We start from the raw sequence: 16,668 nt of genomic DNA on the forward strand, positions 1-16,668 counted from the left end.
ATTTTCGGGAAAAATTTCCATGGAAGGGGGGATTTCCGGAGTGATCGGAAAAACGATTAGATTTAAAGTCTTTTTTCCAAATGAAAGTATGCTAAGGATAATTTTTCAGGCTAAATCGTCTGTAAAAAATTTTACGGGGGGAGGGGAGATTTCAGCGAGGATGGAATTGTCCTAAAAGGATTTTAAGGGGGATGTATTTTTCGTGGGAAAAACTTTCCAAGGAGGGGTTTCCCGTGAGAGGAGGGATATTTTCATAGCCAGATTTACCGACATTTTTTGAAAAATGATCAGAAATTAAACTAAAAAAAAGTTTTTTTCAACTGAAAGTAAGGAGTAACGTTGGAACTCAAAACCAACATACAACAGTGTGTGTATGATGGACGGTCCCGTTCTCAATATGTGACTCTCCACTATATAGTTCGACTGCTTGTTCCACTTTCTTAATAACGACTCCAGAAAAACACGAGCCGGGTGAATAGAATAGGAAGGTTTTTTAGAAGTCCTAAAAACTTTACCGCGATGAGCGCGGTATGGAGGAGGGGGCAACCCCTTCATATACGGAATAATTTCTGTTCGTTTTGAGTTTTAATGTTGCTCCTTATTTTCAGTTGAAAGAACTTGTTTTTTTTCATTTAATTAGAATATAGTGCCATTCTTGGAAATACCTATAGTTGCTGGCAAAATGGCTAAATAAAATGTTGAACAAGTAACTTTAATGCATCACTCGCAAATAATTTAACAAAAAGGCAATAAGTATCTCGAAAATACAAATTTTTGCGTTAATACTATAAATGTTAACCACTGAAAATTAATTTTATTAATTACATTAACAGATTTAATAAACGAAATTACAATTTGAAACTTAAGCGGATTTGCCTTTCCAGAAAGTATAGTGCCAACGAAAATTAAATTGCTGCATTGCAGAAAGCATCCAAATTACATAAAAAAACTTGCCGTTATTGAAATTGATGTCGGACACAAGGCCATTGATAACCAAGATTTGGAACCAGAAATCCTTTATGCCCAGCGTTCCACTTGGTCGGATTTCCCTGACCAAACCGAGTTTTTGGCCCTTTGACACGAACAAAAATCCGAATTAGAGTTCGGGAACCTTATTTGAAGCTCCTTCATCCGCTCTTTACCTACTTACCAGCTTGTGATGGTCAAGAAAGAAACGTCAGAGCTATGGAGCCGTATCCAAGAACGTCTCACCCCTACTTTTTCAAAAACCCTTTCTACGCATGGACTTTTTTCCAGTAGACACCAACCAGTGTGTGCTGGTAATTGGATCTCGTCCCATAAACGAGGAAACCGTCAATGTTTTTATTCTTTTTCAAATATTTCACATATCTTTTCACATACAAGTGAATGTACCATTTCTTAATAAACTTGTATCATTTCCAGAATCTCGGTCTTGTAAGCAATTCCTAAGAGCTTTCTACTAAAACCTATCTATAAAACAATTGCTAATTTACATAATTTAGGACCATTTCCCCTGGCGTTGTTCAAATACAATGCTACAATGTTGCTAGGCTTATGAACTGCTCTTTCCCATTGACTAGCACTAGTATGGACTATCTTTATACTTTTCATTTTGGTGAGAGAGGATCAGCCAAACTTAAAATCAACACGGAAAAGTAAGATCCAGTACTTAACCTAACCCTTTAAAAAAAATTTCGTGCTAACATATATGTAGAATTTTCAATATAGGTCGCGACAAAGCATTTATGACGAAACTTGAACTCTTAAAAAACTTTTAAAACAGCAAAATACACTTAATTTGAGATTTTTAAAGACTCGACTTCTTCCATATCAGTCAAAGTTTCACCATCTATTTCAAAACTTAGGGCAAATTTCATGTTTACTTTATGCTGAAAGAAAGAAAAGCAAAATATTAATGTTAATCATAGGCACGCACAGTAAAAAATTGTCAAGTAGGGGAGGGGGGGGACGGGTCAGAAACTTGCAAAAGTTCAGAATCGCAAAACAAGTTATGACCATGCTAATTGTGATCAGATTCATCGCAATAGGATTGCTAAGTTAAGAGCAATGGGCCTCCCATACATTATTTATTTCCAAATTTTGAAATAAATTCCCATGCACCTTTGTACAGAAAGGGTTATAGTAAAAACACGGGAAGGGACTTGTTCAATCGGAAATTGCAAGCTCTAGTTCCCCTTTTCAGATACAAAAGTGATTGTAAGACATCCATCCGCCTACCATGCCCTTTTTTTGCCCAGGCACCTTCGTAACCTCCATTGTATTGGATCAAGATCTAAGGATAACCTTTTGACTCAGAATGATCAATAAGGTTCCAAAAACGTGGCCCCAGGGATGGGGGATGATCCATAAAGCGCAAAGGACAAATCGAACGCAACAGACTAAGCACATCACCCATTCTTAAAATATGCAGTTAAGTAGAAAAGATTGGCATTTGGCACCAAGATAAAACCAAAATCTCGCAAGGAATCTAAATATGTAAGACTAGAGGTAAAAATTATGCCCTTAGCCCCCCCCCCCCAAACCACCAACATCACTTGTGCTCCCACACAAACCCGTATTTATGTAAAAACTTGGAGTACACACAAACATAAATATATGAAAAACACACACACACACACACATATATATATATATATATATATATATATATATATATATATATATTGTACATATGCATGTACAAACCTATATAAACAATTATATATTTCTCTTTAAATGAAAATGTTCATGTTTATGTCTATGTCACTGCGGGCGAAAATTTTGAGGTATCGATTTTGCTCCAAATAGCCGAAATGTTCAATAAACATGTCTACAGAGATGATTACCCACGACACTCTAAGAGTGAAACTCCTAATTATGCAAATTACCCATTTCTGCAAATAGATTTTAGTAAAAAAAAGAAGGGCATGATGCACCTCGTTTGGATCGAAATTCTAATAGGATTTTCGACTGGGAGCATTCGATTTTGGAAGCCCTCTCTGGGCTCCAAAGCCGAGCTGGTGACCAAAAGGAGTTGAGTCTAAACAAAAATTGATTATCTTTCACCAAAGGGCTTGGCTACGCAAATTGGTCTCGGGTATTGATTTTGCTAAAAAGGCATATATACCTGAACACACTCATGCTATGCGATCGGTTTGAATCTTGCATGGCAGAAGCCTAACAGTCCAGGATAAAAGGAGCTCCTACACTTGGAATATTTTCAACAAGTTCGGATCAGAAGGAGTTACCAGACTTTGAAAATTGGCGATCAGCCCAGATCAAGGAGGCACACTTGCGCCTCTATAAAGAGGCGACCCACCACAATGTTAAGCGATTTCAGGTCCTAGAGGTCGCAGAGAGACGGCGGTAATCGCATTTTGTAGCCCAAGCTCAAACTAAGAAACTTGCAAAATTTCATCCGCCTCCGACTTTATCTTCATGGGGTAAACTGGGCCGGAAGTTTCGACCCTCCCACCACAGCCCCCTTTAACGTTGTCTGATTGGGATGAAATTTAGAGTTTAATCTTTCTTAGAGCCTAGGAGCTTATCCTCAAAATTTTAGCTTAATCTAATCACTCCTTCCCTATTTCCAAAAAACCAAATAAAGCCACTTAAAATTCAGCATGTCTTTTTTTTTCTTATCCACGCCTACAGGCCACAGGTGGCAACGGATCCGGGTGACCTCGTTTTCCTATAAAAACCCGCTATAACCGGGCTCTTATCGTTTTCCTATAAGAGCCCGCGAAAACGCGGGCTCGTTTTCCTATAAGAGCCCGCAAGCCCGCAAGCTGTCAAATCAGCTAACAGTTAGTCAAGCAATAATAAGTAATAAACTGTACAAAACGTGCATAAATTATTTGAAAAAAACTACGTTTTCTAACTAGTTAAAGAGTCTGATTTACAAGGTCGAACCTTAAAACGTACAGGGATTAAGAGGCACAGTTGGGGGAATACCGTTCCCTCAAATTCCTACTATCTCAGCCATTAAATAAAAAAAAATTCTTTAAACTGAAAGTAAGGAGCGACAGTAAATCTTAAAACGAACAGAAACTATTCCGTATATGGAAGGGGCTGTGCCCTCCTCAATGCCTCGCTCTTTACGCTAAAGTTTGACTTTCTCACAACTCTTTTTTTTAAACAATAAAAACTTTAGCGTAAAGAGCGAGGCGTTGAGGAGGGCACAGCCCCTTTCATATACGGAATAATTTCTGTTCGTTTTAAGATTTAATGTCGCTCCTTACTTTCAGTTTAAAGAAATTTTTTTTATTTAAAGGCTGCGAAAGCGGGGGTTTGGGGGCGGCAGCCCCCAACTGTGCCTCCTAATCCCTGTACGTTTTAAGGTTCGACCTTGTAACTCAGCCTCTTTAACTCTTTAGAAAACGTAGTTTTTTTCAAATAAAAAAAAAGAGCAACCGGACTTGGAGAAATTTTCAATCAGGCCAGATCAGAAGGAGCCAAACTTCTTCTGGTAGATGTTCTGACAGTAAAAATATGGGGAATCTGTTCCCCAGATAAAAAAAGATTACCAAAACTGCAATGTAGAGGCCAGATATCACTTAATACCAAATTTTGTTAAAGTCCAACAACTCGTTCCCGATTAAAAGAATGAAACCACACCCCTTCATTACCCGGACAGGTTGGATCGGCTTGTGGCGCTCAAAGAGCACAATTAAGACGCTCTCCTTTTCACCAAGTACTATTTATATCTGACAACCTGTTTTAGATAAGCCATAATGAAGGGGCAGAAACGGAAAAGGGAAGCCAAACGGAAGGGGCTCCTCCCTTTGCTGTTTGATCAAGTACAGACCTGAAAAGGGCATGATAAGAACAATTAGCTTACTCTCACTTTTCATTTAGTTTGATTGAGATCCGACAACCCACTCTTGCCGATGCCCTGATGATTGACAAGGTTATAGGGATCCCATTACCTCTGCCAGGGATCAGAATCCGTCCAGACATCAAACATTCACAAGGACACTAACCCCTACTTTCCACCAGATTTGGTTGGGATTCGAAGTTCTCTTCTGGCAGACATGTTATATGACACAAATTTAAGAACTCCTTTCACATGCCCTCCACAGAGGAAGTACCAAGTTCGAACAGCCAAAAGGTAAAATTATGGCACTAGTTCCAACTCCCTACTGAATTTAATTGAAATCCACCAACCTCTTCCGAAAGATATCTTAATGAGAAGAAATTTAAGCCGCCCTTACTCTTCTCCTAGATAGGTCAAATCGGTCCCTGACTTCAAGAAGGCAGGAGTGGTGCATTGAATTTAGCTTCGGAACAAATTTAGTTGAGAGTCCGACAAAAGCTTATGGTTTACGCTCTGATGACATTCATTTAAAGATCTCCCATACAATGTTCGGTTCATGTTGTGACCTCCAAAGAGGAAACTGAGACATTAGCTTTTACTACTAATACTAAAAACTCACAGTAGCATCAAGCCTCCTGAGGCCAACACAGCTACTCACACTCCTCCATCCCAATCTATTCAAAGTCTCCCTCTTTAAACCCTCCCAGGAAGTTTCATTTCCCTTAAATCCTTCCTAACGACATCCTCCCACCCAAACCGAGGATGACCTTTTCGTGTAACTCTAGACGGTTGGCCGAAAAGGACAATCTTTGGAAATCAGTCATCTTTCCTCCGTGGGACGTGTCCTAGCCATCTCAACCTTTCTCTCATTATAGCCATAGAAAGCGTGAATGAACCACACTTTTTGAACAGCCTACTGTTTGAGACACGGTCAGTCAGTCGGGTACCCGAAACAATCCGTAAGCAATTTCTCTGGAAAACATCTAGCAAATCTTCCTCCTTTTTCGGAGCGTCCATGCTTCAGAACCATAATTGACCACAGTCATCATTGTAGCTTCCAATATTCTAATCTTGGGTCGCATATTTAGATTCATCTTCTACAAAACTTTTTCCAACTAAAAAAAAAAAAAAAAAACGCCCTTGGCCTTGATTGTTTTGGTTTTAACATCTTCACTATACCCACCATCTTATTCCTAGTCTTAGCGACTTGGTGTTCTTAACATTTATTTTCAAACCTTTCCTAGCACCTTGAACTCGCAAAACCTCTAAAAGATCATTCCTTTTACTAAATCTTTCTTGTAGGATGTTTAAATCATCATCATAATCTAAGTCTAGGAGAGTTTTACTTCCCCATTTGATTACGTGTTCTCCTGTTGTCTTTGCTGTGTTCCTTAGGACAAAGTCCATCAAAATGATCCATATAAAGGGGGATAAAACACAGCTCTACAGAACTCCTGATTTAAGACGAAACCAGCTACTAACCTCATTTCCTACCTTAACCGCAGCAGTGTTATTCTCGTACACAGCATTAATCATTTTAATGTATTTTTCTGATATACTATACAAGGATAAGACTTTTACTAAAGCTCTTCTATCAGCTGAACCGAGCGTTTGTTCATAATCTATAAAATTGAGGACAAAAGGCGTTCGATGACTAAGGTACTTCTCATTTATTAACCTGGGAGAATTTGGTCGACCCATCCTCTACCCTTCCTAAAACAGCACTGTTCTCCCCTCAAAACCTTGTCTACAACATCTCTTAAGTCTAAAAAGTATCATCATAAAAAGCAAAATGCTACTAACAGAAACAAGGCTAATGCCTCTATAATTACCACACTTTATTTTATCACCTTTCTTATACAGGGGTTTAATTAGGGTTTTCCTAAAATCGCTAGGTACTTCCTCCTTTTTAAAAACCATATTCAAAATATTAAATAACTTTTTTCTAACCTCATAACCACCATATTTAAGAAACTCATTTAACCCACTATCAGCAACTAGCGCCTAATTCTATTTTTTAATCCTTTTAATATCTTTTCCCGTAACTCTATCACGGTTTAGCACATTCTCAATATGTTCTGCTCATCTCTCTTTAACTCTTTATTTATCAGTAATTGTGGCCCCATTCCTATCTTTAACTGGGACAAGTCCAGATTTACTACTCCCTGTGAATTTATTAACATAACTATACAATATTTTACTATTATGCCGTCTAGCTGCATCTTCCGGATCTTCGACAATTTTATCCATGGCCTCCACTTCACACCTCCTTAATTCACACTTTAATGCTTTCTCCACTTCCCGCATTTTCACTAATATTCCTAGCTGTATTTATAACTCTCTTCCCTAAGACACCATCAGCGACTTCACAAACTATTTTCCGGAAATTAATCAATCCATCTTCTACATTGTCGAATTTTAAACTCTCAGTTTAGTATTCAACTGTTCCTGGAATGTTTCTCTCAAATTCTGATCCTGGAATCTACCAACGTCATACATTCCCGAAATATAGTTGCTCTTCCAAAATTTCAGCTTTAAATTTGCCCTTTACTTTTAACAAAGGTAAAAAAACAAAAGTTTTGGTGATCTTTACCTTTAACATCAATAGCAGCATTTCTATATATCCTAGTATCTTGCATTGATCCTGCCAGTCTTTGGTTTACAATAACATAATCAATACGGTTAGCTGTCTTACCGTTATGTGAATACCATGTTAACATATGGGCCATTTTATGACCTAACACTGTGTTGGTTATAGCTAAATTATTATATCTACACAATTACAACAGTCTGTAGCCATTAGTGTTTTCTTTTCCTACACCAAATTTACCTAGGCTAGAATACCATCTCTCCCTATTTCTACCGACCTGGGCATTAAAATCACCTAATAAGAATACCATATTTCTACTTGGGACCCTGTCTATTTGTTCCTGCTGTAAGTAAAATTCAGTTGCTGCTATCTCCATCAATCGATTCTACATGAGCATATACTACTGTGACTGATACCCTGCATTCTTTATCCATAAAATGTGCAACTTGTGTTATATTAAATATCTTCCCAACCTAAACAAGACTTAGCAGCTTCTTTATTCATCAAGAGTCCTACTCCCTGTCTATGTACCCCATCCTTCCTGCCCGAGTAAATAAATTATATATCACCTAATTTCATGCTTCCTACCTCTGGGATATGAGTTTCTGAAACTCCTAATAAGTTCAGTTCGAATCGTCTAAATTCGTCAGTCAAAATGTCAATAGGATAGTTGATCCTATTTTCATATTCTTTAAATAATTGAAATTATTTTGGCCTTAGGAAAAGCAATAGTCTCGGATACCAGTGCAGGTTGGACGGGGACCAACACATCTTCTCGAGTCTACACTGAAGCGCTTAAGCCCGCTTAAAACCGCACAGTAAGAAGTCATTGGGACCTCCAGCTGAATGGAGGCTTTGTGCAATACTGGGCCCATCTTGGTCACAACATGGTTTTCAGCACTTGGCGACGCTCTTCTATCAACAAGAGTCGAAATCCTACAAAGACAATCTCAAGCCTATTACCTCCGATTCTATACCCCTCTAGCTCACAAATATTATGCTATAACGGAGATAAATCATAGTAGATAAATTAGCTAAAAAGAGGTTTTTCAACCCGAAAAAGCCCACCAAAACAGACCAAACGAATAAGAATGATTCAGATTCCGGTCAAAATGCTGTGCCATTTACTAGACTGTAATTTCCTTTGGGGGTGCCATTCCTCAAGGTCACCCTTGAGCGCTTTAGCTATCACCTTGCTTGGCATTAAGCTTAGCGGTGTTTACACCCCTTAACCACTTTGAGGTGAACTGACGGATTAGCTTTTACTTCCCACCAAGTGTCATTATACCCAACAACTCCTTCTACCAAGAGTCCTAGTGACAAGAATTTGGGGATCGCCTAGCCCCCCGTAGGTTGGGCCAGGCACGGGTATCCAAAAAGCAGAACTATGATATTTACTCTTACTTCCAATTAAGTAGGATTGAGAATGAATAACCCTTTTTGATAGACGAAAAGCTTTGAGGAGTCCTCCTCTCCCTACACAGAGGCCAGAATAATTGAGTAACCCAAAAGGTTGCTCACTCAAACTTGCTTTCTACTTTCCCAATTAAATTAGTTTTTAATGTGAGAGATCACATGGACGTTTAAGCATGGAATAATGGAGACATTTTTCCAGGAGGGGGAGGGCTCTAAAAACGAATTTTGTCAGATAACTTTCATATTTTTTCTAAATGGGGGGGGGGGAAATTAAAACGGTGCGCTTGGAGTGTTTTTGCCCTTACCGGGGAAAGCAACTTCCCGCTTGTCTTACTGTGCTGGCCTTTGTTAGAAAGAACCCAGTTTATTTTCGGTGCATAGAATTCAGATTTAACACGATCCCTACAATAACCCAAGACTTCAGCAACACATCGCCGCTGTCGCAATTAAAGGTCGTAGCCGACATTTTCAACCTTTTAAGACAATTATCAAAACCGTTTTCACGCTGTTCCCAAAGGGAGGACCAACAGTCCAATGAATAATCAATCACACTTTGACCCTCTTGATCAACATTGTGCTACTGATCCTCCCATTGAGAACAGCTTAGCAAATAGTTTCTGGACATTCTAAAGCGACAATTCAGAAACATGAAAATGTCAGGTAGGAACTTTAGGCTTGACAGTGACAATTTGTTTATGGATGTTAGTGGCCTTTGTGCTTGGCAACCCGATGGCCAAAATTTGATTTGCTTGACAAACGGATTATTGAATTCGAATGAGCTTCGAATCTGGATTCGAATCAGATTCTCTTCTCGACTGTGAAATCGAAAGTTCTTAGCTAGACTTTGGTTGCCAGATTGACTCAAGACTTTTAAACTCTGGGACTTTGTCCTGAAACTCTTCTTCCATCATTTAATTCCGAACATTTTGACAATCTGATTCCATCGAAGTGCATTTTCTAAACCACTAATATCTTTACAGGAAAAAGATTTGAAGAGAGACACAACTTTCACAAACAATGTTCAACCCAAAATAGAAGTAGAAGTGAACGACACTCCTTCTCTTAACGATAAACATTCCTGAAAAGAATATTTTGTTAATATACAACAACAAAGGGCAGCTGGATTTATTTTCGTCTTATTTTTTTTCTGAAAGTAAAAACTCGGATGAGAAAAAATTTTAGGTGATACTGGAGGTCTCCAGAACGTCAATTCGTTAGTCCAAACTATGGTTTTATGTAAACATTTAACATTGATATCACGCCGATGCAAACACTTAGAATCAATGAAAATCTTAATGATTAGAAAAATAGCATTTAACCAACACACACAAAAAAAAGGGACAAAAGAGAATAATTAGAAAAACCAAAATTACACATCTGGATTTTATCCATCACTGCGTATTTGCCTAAGTAACGAGCGAAGGGGCACAATGTTATTTTTTTCGCCAAGGCACTTCATATAGAACAAATATACTCTCATAAAGACTTCGGAAGTGGCTCGTTTGGTTAGAAATTATAAGTTCTAGTGTTCATTTTAAGAGTCAGAAGTGATTGGAGGGCAATCAACCCCCTCCCACGCAACTTTTTCCTCCACTTTCATCGGATCAAAATTTAAAGATAGACATCTTGTTCGGCATAGTTGAAAGGTCCAATACCTGTGTCTCTTGGGATGTCAACCTCCCCCCCACAGCCCTTGGGGCAAGGCCTGTAAGCTATGCAATTCGCCATTTTGTTATCGGAAAGGGGTGCGTGCCTGACATTTGATGCCTAAAAAGACCAAGGGCAGTCAGGTGAAGCTTTCAGAGCATGGTGAGGATAGTGTCGAACTAAATCAAAACACTATGTCCCTACAGAATGTCAAAAGGGCCTAGGAGTGGTTTTGGGTATTAAGTTGTAACTTTCAGGGAATGATGAGGGGGGTGATGAATTGACCGAAATGCAATATGTGCACGCTCTTACCACAGCTACTATTACTACTACTACTACCAATAGTACCAGGGGCATGGCCCCAGCATTTTTGTTGGGGGGTAAGAAGGATCTACATCCGGAGAGTCAAGGGGCATGGGCTAGAAATAATAACATTTTGCTCCAAATTCTTGGAGGAGGGGGGAAAATACCCCCCTCCCCAAACGACACCACTGACTACTACTACAATTACTACATCTATTACGACTGCTACTAAGGTTAATGGTATTAAGATGAATATTTCAGGAAATGTTGAGGGGGAACTTGAACAAAAAATAACATACTGTTTGCAAACAGGTTGTCAAAGGGTGAGTTAAAAATATGTTAGGAACAGTTTAGAGCAATAAATTGAATTTTTATGGGCATGAGGGGGGGGGGGGGGTTCAACTGATCAAAAGACAATACATGTATAATACTACAACCATTTCTACTACTGCTACTACTACTACTACTACTGTGACGACTGCTGTTACTAAGGCTAAGGATATGAAAGTGAAAATTATAGGGAATATTGAGGAGCAATTTGAATTAAATAAAAACACAATGTGGATACAGGTTGACAAAAGGACGTATCAGCAATATCTTAGGAATATGTTGGAATATTAATTTGAAACCTAAGAGGCATGTTATGGGGGATGTTGAACGAACCAAAAGACAATATTTGCATGCTGCTACTAGTTTTAATGCCACTACTATTACTAATTCTACTCCTGCTGCTACTACTGATGCTAAGGGTATTAAGGTGAGAATTTAAAGGAATTTTGAGAGCACATTGAACTAAAAAAAAACTATTTGCATGCAGGTTGTCAAAAGTTATCAGCAATGTCCAAGAAACTGCTTAGGGTATTAAGTTGATTCTTCCAGGGTATGTTGAAAAAATAAAAGGCACTATTTGCATACTGTTGCTAATGCTGCTACTACTACTACAGAGGCTAAGGGTATTAAGGTGCATCTTTCAGGGAATGTTGGAATAAATCAAAACACACTATGTGCATGTAAGTAGTCAAAAGGGTGTATCAGTAATATCTCAGCAACCATTTAGAGCATTAACTTGAAACTTTCAGGGTGCGTTAAGGCTGATGTTGAACTAACCAAAAGGCGCTATATACATACTTTTTCTACTACTACTACTTGTTCTACTACTACCCTTACGGTTATCGCCACTACTGAAACTAATCATATTAAGTTGAAAAATTTCAGGGAATGTTGAGAGGGATGTTGGACTAAATCAAAACAAACTGTAAATGCAAGTGTTATGCATGGTGTCAAAAGGGTAAATAAGCAATGTCTTAGGAACAGCTTAGCGCATTAAGGCTACTAATGCTAAGGATATGGAGGTGAAAATTAAAGGGGTACTGGGGGGGGGGGAATTTGAACTAAATAAAACACATTGTGTTCAAGAAGGTTGTTAAAGAGCGTGTCAGCAATACCTTAGGAATAGATTGGACTATTAAGTTGAAGCTTACTGGGCATGTTGTGTGGGAATGTTGAATTAACCCAGAGGCAATATTTGCACGTTACTACTGCTACTTTTGTTACTAGTACTACTACTATTACAGCTACTGCTGCTACTACTGTTATTACTGCTATAACAACAACTACTACTACTGCCACTACTAAAGTTAAGGGTAGGAAAATCAAACTTTCAGTGAATGTTTAGAGGGATATTGAACTAAATCAAAACACCCTGTGCATGCAGATGGTCAAAAGGGCGTATCAACAATATCCCAGGAACGCTCTAGGGTATCAAGTTGAAACTTTCAGGACATGTCAAGGGTAACGTCGAACTAGCAAAAAGGGACTATGTGCATGCTAACACTACTACTACTAGAACAACTGGAAGCAAGGATATTGCAGGAAAAATTTCAGGAAATGTTGAGAAGGATATTTAACTAAATCGAAACATGATATTTCGATACAAGTTATTAAAGGTGCATAACAGCTATATCTCAAGAACAATTTACACTTAAGAGTATTAGGTTAAAACTTTCAAAGACTGTTGAGGGGGAAGTTGAACCAACCAAAAGGCACTATCTGCATATTGCTACTACTACTTCAACTGGGACTATTAATACTACCAATAAGGCTAAGGGTATTAAGGAGAAATTTTAAAGAAATGTTGAGGGGAATGTAGAATTAAATTGAACACGCTATGTGTATGCAGGCTGTCAAAAGGGCATACCAGCAGTATCTCAAGAACGGCTAGTAGTATTAGGTTGGAACTTTCAGAGCATGACAAGGCGTATGTGGAACTAATAAAAATGCATTAGGTGCATATTGGTGCAACTATTGCTACTGCTTTTAGTACTACTATTACTAAGGTTAACGGTTTGAGGGTGAAATTTCCACGGACTATTATGGGGGATGTTGGGCAAAATCAAAACACACTATGTTCATGCAGGTTATCAAAAAGGCGTATCAGAAGTATCTCAGAAACAAATTAAAGTATTAAGTTGAATCTATCAAGGCGTGAGTAGAAGCCACTGAACTAGACCAAAAAGGCAAACTGTGAATACTATTTCAGCTTACGACTACTAATACTACTTCTGCAGTCACTAATACTACTTCCAATGCTCTTAATATTACTTCTGCTACTATGACTACAACTATTGCTAATGCTAAGGATGGTGCTGAACTGAATCAAAAAACACTATGCATCTGTGGGTTATCAAAGGGGTATAATAGCAACCCCCGGCAATGCCTTTGGGTGTTAGGCTGAAACTTCCCTGGCTACCAGTATTACTACTACTTTTGCTACTACTTCTATCAGTACTACTGCTACTACTGAACTAGGAAGAAAAGACGAATTAAAATTGAAACAAACCAAATATATTCAAAATTGCCATTTCCCAAGCAGGGTTAGCTGTGGGCCACGGTGTGTTGATTAAATCACAAGAGGCCCTGCCCTGGGGGTACCTGACTCCTGTATACTCGTTTTGTTGTGCATGTTGGCCTTGGCTTGCTTTGACTGTTATTGTGCTTTGTGCAAATTTTCCCAGATTCCTGCATACTGCAACTATAAGTGCTGAGAGTAGCAACCCATTTTTACCCTGCTTTTAGACTTATTGCTGTGCCTTCTTTTTATTTTTTCTTCTTGCTTTATTTATTTTTTACTGAGGGCTCCCCCCCCCCCTCTTATTGTTGGATATTCGTTTTATTTTTTTTACATTTACTTATTTTGTGATTTTATATTGTTGTTTTACCTGATTATTTTTAACCCATTGGGGTTTTTTCTTTTGGGGATGACTGACAGGACAATTAGGAGTAGGCCTAGTCCTGTCACCCCTGACCCAAATAATTCTAGTGTTAGGATTTTGGCTTTAGGTGTTGAAGGTCCAAATGAAACCACTAGGTTGTTTACATTACGTAGTAGAACAGTCATTGCCAAAAAACTTTTTGAACATCTTCATAATCATGAGTGCAGGGGCCATTATGGTTCAATGTTAGAAAGACTTGGACCAGATGGCTCCATTATAATAATAGCTGCAAACTAATAAGTAGCTACTGCTATACTTTCAATTTCAGATATAGCAGTAAATGGTTGTAAAGTAAAGTTTTTGCTTGGTCCTAGTTCCAACCCTGCTTTGCTAAGAAATAGAAAAGGAATTGTATTTATCCCATCTGAAGAGGTCACCCATCTGGATGACTTTGTCAAGGAGGTCCAAGTTGATAATAGAATAGAACATGTGGCATTGGCCTTTAAAAACCCAAACCCTTCAGTTATCCCCCTGGTTTGCACCTTCAATCAGGATGTTCAGTTCCCTCTGAAAGTCTCTGTTTGGCGTGGAAGGTATACAGTTAAGCAGTTTATCCCCCGGGCAATATAGTGTTTCAATTGCCAAGGTTTTCGCCAAATGGTTTCAAATTGCCACAAAGGCAAAAGACGCCTACTGTTTTGTGGACAACATACTAATAATGAATGCCTCCAGTTTGAAACAATCAAGACATATCGGATTCTCAATTAACCGCAGTGTAGTGTTAACCATGCTACTAATACTAGAAACTTTCCAATATTCACTGAGGTAAGAAAGCAATTGTTAGATCGTCTTTTACCAATACTATCCGCATTAGGACTGCAGCAGCGGACCTGAAGAATGGACTTCCAGAAAAACCAAAACACGTCTCTATGGCCCATAATAATGGCTTCCCCCCTTTGACACCTAACCAACTTCCTGTTAAGGACCTGAATAAGAAATATATGACCATGTTTGAAGGCGTTACAAAGCAGATCTCTTATCTGGCTGAGACAATAGCATCACTTTGCAAACTAGTATCTCAGATGATGCCAGCTAATCTTCAAAATGCAGTCCTTAGCCGCCTGTCCAACATTGCTGAAAACCTAAACAGAGTTGAATCAAGCCCTACAACCAGTAACAACCCTCCCCAAACCAGCAGCCCAAGGGCCCCTGAAAGAAAACGTAAAGGAAAAGAGGCTACACCTAGCCCAGAAGGTAGTAGTAATAAGCTACAAAGACGCAGGTTAGCTCCCTCACACACAAATGACTAGCTCCCTTTCAGTGTTCCAACTAATTATCCGGGGATTCAACCAAGCCAAAAGAAAAGAACTCCAAAATATTTTAGTCAGGCATGCTCCTACTTCAAGAAACTTTCTTAGAATAGGAGATTATTGTCCATGATTTCATGGGGTACACTATTGCCCGTTAGGACAGAGTCCACAAAACAGGTGGTGGCCTACTGTCACTTGTGAAAAATGACCTAGCTTTTAGAATACATGACCCCAGTCCACAGGGGAAAATGGAAGTAGGCATAATTGACATAAAACTACTGGGAAGCAACAAGTGGATTAGTATTGCTAACTGTTATGCCCCAAAGACAAATAAATTCTCCCTGAATCAATTCAAACTGATTGTGAATGCATGTGGCCCTGTGAAAATAATTAGTGGTGACTTTAACCTGCTCCACAGAAGGTGGGATACTGTATCACCAGAAGATCCAATTGCAACCCCTTTAACTGATTACATCCTGGAACCCATAAATAAGTTGTCCCTTGTCACCCCCAAAGACCTAAATACATGGCTGAACCCTCAGACAGGCAAGTACTCAACCATTGACCTCACTTTCACATCATCAGATATTATAAATAGTGTAGAAATTCAGAAACCCTGTGACTTTGATTCTGACCACGAGGTTCTATCATTAACACTAGAGATCAACCCAGTAAGGTCAAGGTTCCAACCAGTGAAATTCTGGAAATTCCAAGACAAACTCTGGAACTCCTGGAAACACAACTTAAACCAAAAGGCTTCAGAAATTAAGACAAGTGACCAGTCAGTGGAATCATTATCTAATAAGATTGCTTCAGCTATAATAGCTTCTTCAGAAAGAATATTTGGTTACAAACAACTTCATACCAAGAGACGAAATTCCACTCCTGGATGGAACAATAAATGCCAGAAAGCCTACCTAGAGAATAAAAAAGGAAAAAAAAACTACTCTAGATACCCCTCAATTGAGAATAAAATTGCTTTCAAGCAAAAGACAGCAGAATTCAAAAAGACTGAGACACAAGATGGATGGAGAAGGCTCATTGAAGACAAATTTGGCCACAACACCGCTGTTCCAGAGCTGCGGAGAAATTTTCAGGTTTTTTCAGGTAAAAAAAGAAGAACACCCATCCCTGCAGAAATACAGATGGGAAGGACTACAGAATTTTCAACCAATGGGAAACTTAATCTGTTCTTAGAAAAGTTTCTGAAAGTAGATACACTATCACAGGTCACACACCATCAACTCAGTCTAAAAAACGGTACTGTTCCCTTTTCTCATTTCAGCTTTCAGGAAGTTAAAGACACCATTTCAAAGCTCCAACCTGTTTTAAGCAGCCATTAGGAAATTCACAATTTAAAGCTGAAAATTTCCCTAGGCACGTTTGTTGAGG

General features: G+C 38.7%; 1 protein-coding gene across 3 annotated transcripts in view; it reads right to left on the reverse strand.

Moving 5' to 3' along the window:
• Window positions 1-1,707: 1,707 nt before the first annotated feature.
• The window catches only part of LOC148942075 (ADP-ribosylation factor-binding protein GGA1-like), a 96,308-nt gene continuing 81,347 nt past the window's right edge, over window positions 1,708-16,668 (reverse strand). For all 3 annotated transcript variants that reach the window (XM_089103375.1, XM_089103377.1, XM_089103376.1), the window contains exon 12: window positions 1,708-1,871. In XM_089103375.1, coding sequence (XP_088959501.1) covers window positions 1,776-1,871 — 96 coding nt within the window. In that variant the 3' untranslated portion in view covers window positions 1,708-1,775. The remainder of the gene's footprint in view (window positions 1,872-16,668) is intronic.

This window comes from Artemia sp. Qi Xiang Cuo, chromosome 17 (assembly GCF_049724085.1).
Source record: "Artemia sp. Qi Xiang Cuo chromosome 17, ASM4972408v1, whole genome shotgun sequence".
NCBI lineage: Eukaryota > Metazoa > Arthropoda > Branchiopoda > Anostraca > Artemiidae > Artemia > Artemia sp. Qi Xiang Cuo.